Genomic DNA, 2,929 nt, shown 5'->3' on the forward strand with positions numbered 1-2,929 from the left:
TAGTGCACACCAATTAGCATCACTATTCATCACTTAATCCGTTTCTATTGCACTGTAAGTAAATGAATTCGTGTTTGATCTTGAAATTTCTCACTAATGAACAGTAAAACATCACTACTCTTTGTCGCCCGAATGGAAAGGTTTCGTCGTCGATGTGCACACAAGTACAAACTTACAAAATAAGTGAAAAACTAATCGTGAAACCCAAGTGAACATCAAGTTCATGCAAATTAGTTTTTTTTTCATGGAAGTTCATACAAATTACCTTTTTTTTCAAAGGAAGTTCATACAAATTAGTTACTTGGAGATTAGTAGCAATGTGTGTATCTTCTTGAAGATAAAAATGGAGAATCGGATGGGATAAGGAGTCAGTTGTTTGTCGAGACGTAAATTAGCAAGGAATAACAACAAAATGCCAAAATTAAAACAAATGTGAATGGTTTTTTCCAATTTGCAAGCAGTTTCTATACATTTACAATCAGGCTCCCAGCCTCATTCCAGGAAGCATGAAACCAGAAACAAATGAAACCAAACGACCACAACAATAATTTCGGGAACGGAACTCACAAGCACACCAATCTACAGATAATTGCACAAAACCACAAATAACTGGGCATCGGAGGACATTTCATCATTTCTTCTTGGCAAATTCCTTAGCTTCCTTCTTTTCTCGCTCCAACTTCTCAAAGACGCTGCCATCATAGACCGCCTTGACAGTCTCCTTGTGAAGAAATCCCTCCTTGTCTTTGCACAGCGCATATAGAAGTTTCCACTCTACGAAAGCGCCCACCCTGCCATTTTTTTTGTGTGTGTGCGCCAAAAGCATGAGCTAAAAAAGAACGCGATAGTTGCATTTTACATTATTCATACTCTAGATGAAGTAACCTTACCGTCCACTGAAATCTTTAGGATCCCTGTTTGCTTTAAGCATCTCCCCCAGCTCTTTGTCCGTTAGGGCATCAGGCCTAGTGTGGGCATGCTTCTTGAATATCTCCTCAAACTTTTCAGGAACAAACCTGCAATTTTGACAAACTGAGAAGTTAGCAAGTATGCACCCATGGTAGTCATTCTAATTAAGAAAGCCAAATGATCTAGAACTGTATCATTTATTCCTTCTAACACAAACTAGCATTGGGAAGTGCAACTTGGCAGTAGGAGTTCCCTAGCATCATAAAAGAGCAATCTATTATGCACTGGCACATGTTGGCAACCATACCTTTCACCTGCTATTTTGCTATCCCTAAAAAAGACTGCTATTTTGTTTCTCTTAGGCTTTAGGGAGTTGCGGCTAAGATCGAAGCCCCAAGGGGTGGACCTTATATTTAGAAGCTTTTATAAAGTTTTGAAGATAAGCCGACTCCTACATGTATACGTAGATGTTGCCTATATACTTGTAATACCTCGTCTGTAATTATACGCATTTGTGTGCTATAGGGGAAAAAGACGGGGACCTGTAATAGCAAAAGTATACCGTTATAGATTCACGCACACTTGTTGTTTTTATTGTACCACGTAAATAAAATGGATTTGCTTTAGACCAACTAGTCGACTATTATTTACTTGTATGGAATCAATTGATTGTTGTAGTTTGCTCTCGAATTGCACATTTGAATGAAATATTTACTTGTATGTCTGATTATATTTTTCATATCTGATTTGAAAGTCAGTCGATTCCTTTTAATTTGCCATGCAGTTCATATCTTACCAGTTACCAGTAATTTTACAGTTTGTACACTTTGAAAGGGAGGTACTATAGTATGAGATACCAGTTACCAGTTACCAGTAATTTTACCAGTTAGCATGCATGATCTGCCCGCCCTAGGGGCGATGGGCACATGGTACTAGTAGTATGAGATAGGAGTACTGTAGTAGTATCTATAAGTACCTTCCCTGGGTATCGTACACGTCTGTATCGCTCCCATGCTTGCCCTGCTGAATGGTCTTCACGTAGATGGGGAACTTGAAAGCTGGAGGCTTCACGTTCGCCTGCAGCAACACAACGACAATCAATAACATGAAGTAAAGTATTAAACTCGAGTTCTTTACGCCAGAAATAATAATGCATGAAAGCCCGTTTCGTGCCACGTCAAGAGAGATCTTTGGCCAGTTTTGACGATTCCAACTGCTTTACAGTGATGTAGAGTACGTAGTATAGTATGCCTTGTTTCGATCTCGCTTTCTTTTCTGGTAAAGAGGCCCAGGCTGGCATCTCCTTTGCCGCCGAAAGAATGCAACTAGGCCAAAGGGCAGAGGCTACCAAGCCATCAACAACAGTGGAGCGCTATAGCAGCAGTATGACTAACAGTCTACATACCGGTACCGTCTTGGACGCGAGGAAGCCGTTGATGAAGACGGTGCCGGCGGCGGACACCAAGACGCCGCAGCCGATGGCGCGTAGCCCTCGGTAGGTCTCGGAGGGGTAGATGATGCCGTCCCTGTTCGTGTCGAAGAAGGCGGCGTGCTTCTGCAGCGGCGTCAGCTCGTGGCCGCTGTACAAGTCCGCCATGGACTCCTCCTTCACCTGCTGCTGGCTCCCTGCCGCGCCCGCGGGTTTGGAGCCCATTGATGGACGGATGGTTTCGGCCGGCCGGCGATCGAGGGGCGGGAAAGCGGGAGGTGAAGATCAGCTGGATATGTCGGTAATGATGATGCCAAGGTGGCGCGGGGAGAGGAAAGCGGGAGTGGCTTGTGCTGGTGGTGCTGGTACGCAGGGAGCTCGTGGGTATATGTAGTGCTCCGTCCATGGGTGCCGTGCGCGCGGGCACCAGCCAGCCATGCATGCGATGCGATCACTTCATTTAATTTCTCCAGGATCTCGCCGCTGCTGCTGTTTCCTTCCTTTGACCTCGCACCGCCCCACCTTTGGTACTAGTGTCTTTTCTTGATGAGATACAGTACGATATCTTGCCGACGTCGACGCGCGTGAGTA

The 2,929-nt window shown here is 44.4% G+C and overlaps 1 protein-coding gene across 1 annotated transcript; it reads right to left on the bottom strand.

Moving 5' to 3' along the window:
* Positions 1-421: 421 nt before the first annotated feature.
* Positions 422-2,710, bottom strand: LOC123166398 (probable peroxygenase 5). The gene is made up of 4 exons (XM_044584196.1): positions 2,315-2,710; positions 1,886-1,986; positions 891-1,016; positions 422-791 (listed from the first exon to the last, which is right to left on the bottom strand). The coding sequence occupies exons 1-4, from the start codon at positions 2,561-2,563 to the stop codon at positions 632-634; spliced, it is 636 nt and encodes a 211-aa protein (XP_044440131.1). The 5' UTR covers positions 2,564-2,710; the 3' UTR covers positions 422-631.
* Between the last annotated feature and the right edge of the window lie 219 nt (positions 2,711-2,929).

Source organism: Triticum aestivum, chromosome 7D (genome assembly GCF_018294505.1).
Source record: "Triticum aestivum cultivar Chinese Spring chromosome 7D, IWGSC CS RefSeq v2.1, whole genome shotgun sequence".
Taxonomy (NCBI): Eukaryota; Viridiplantae; Streptophyta; class Magnoliopsida; order Poales; family Poaceae; genus Triticum; species Triticum aestivum.

Bases quoted from the DNA above. Each gene is read 5' to 3' on its own strand.
- LOC123166398 (XM_044584196.1), bottom strand. From the start codon at position 2,563: ATGGGCTCCAAACCCGCGGGCGCGGCAGGGAGCCAGCAGCAGGTGAAG. The intron at 1,987-2,314 runs GTATGTAGACTG...GTGTTGCTGCAG, and splicing joins TCGCGTCCAAGACGGTACCG to GCGAACGTGAAGCCTCCAGC. The intron at 792-890 runs GTAAGGTTACTT...AAAAAATGGCAG, and splicing joins CCTAAAGATTTCAGTGGACG to GGTGGGCGCTTTCGTAGAGT.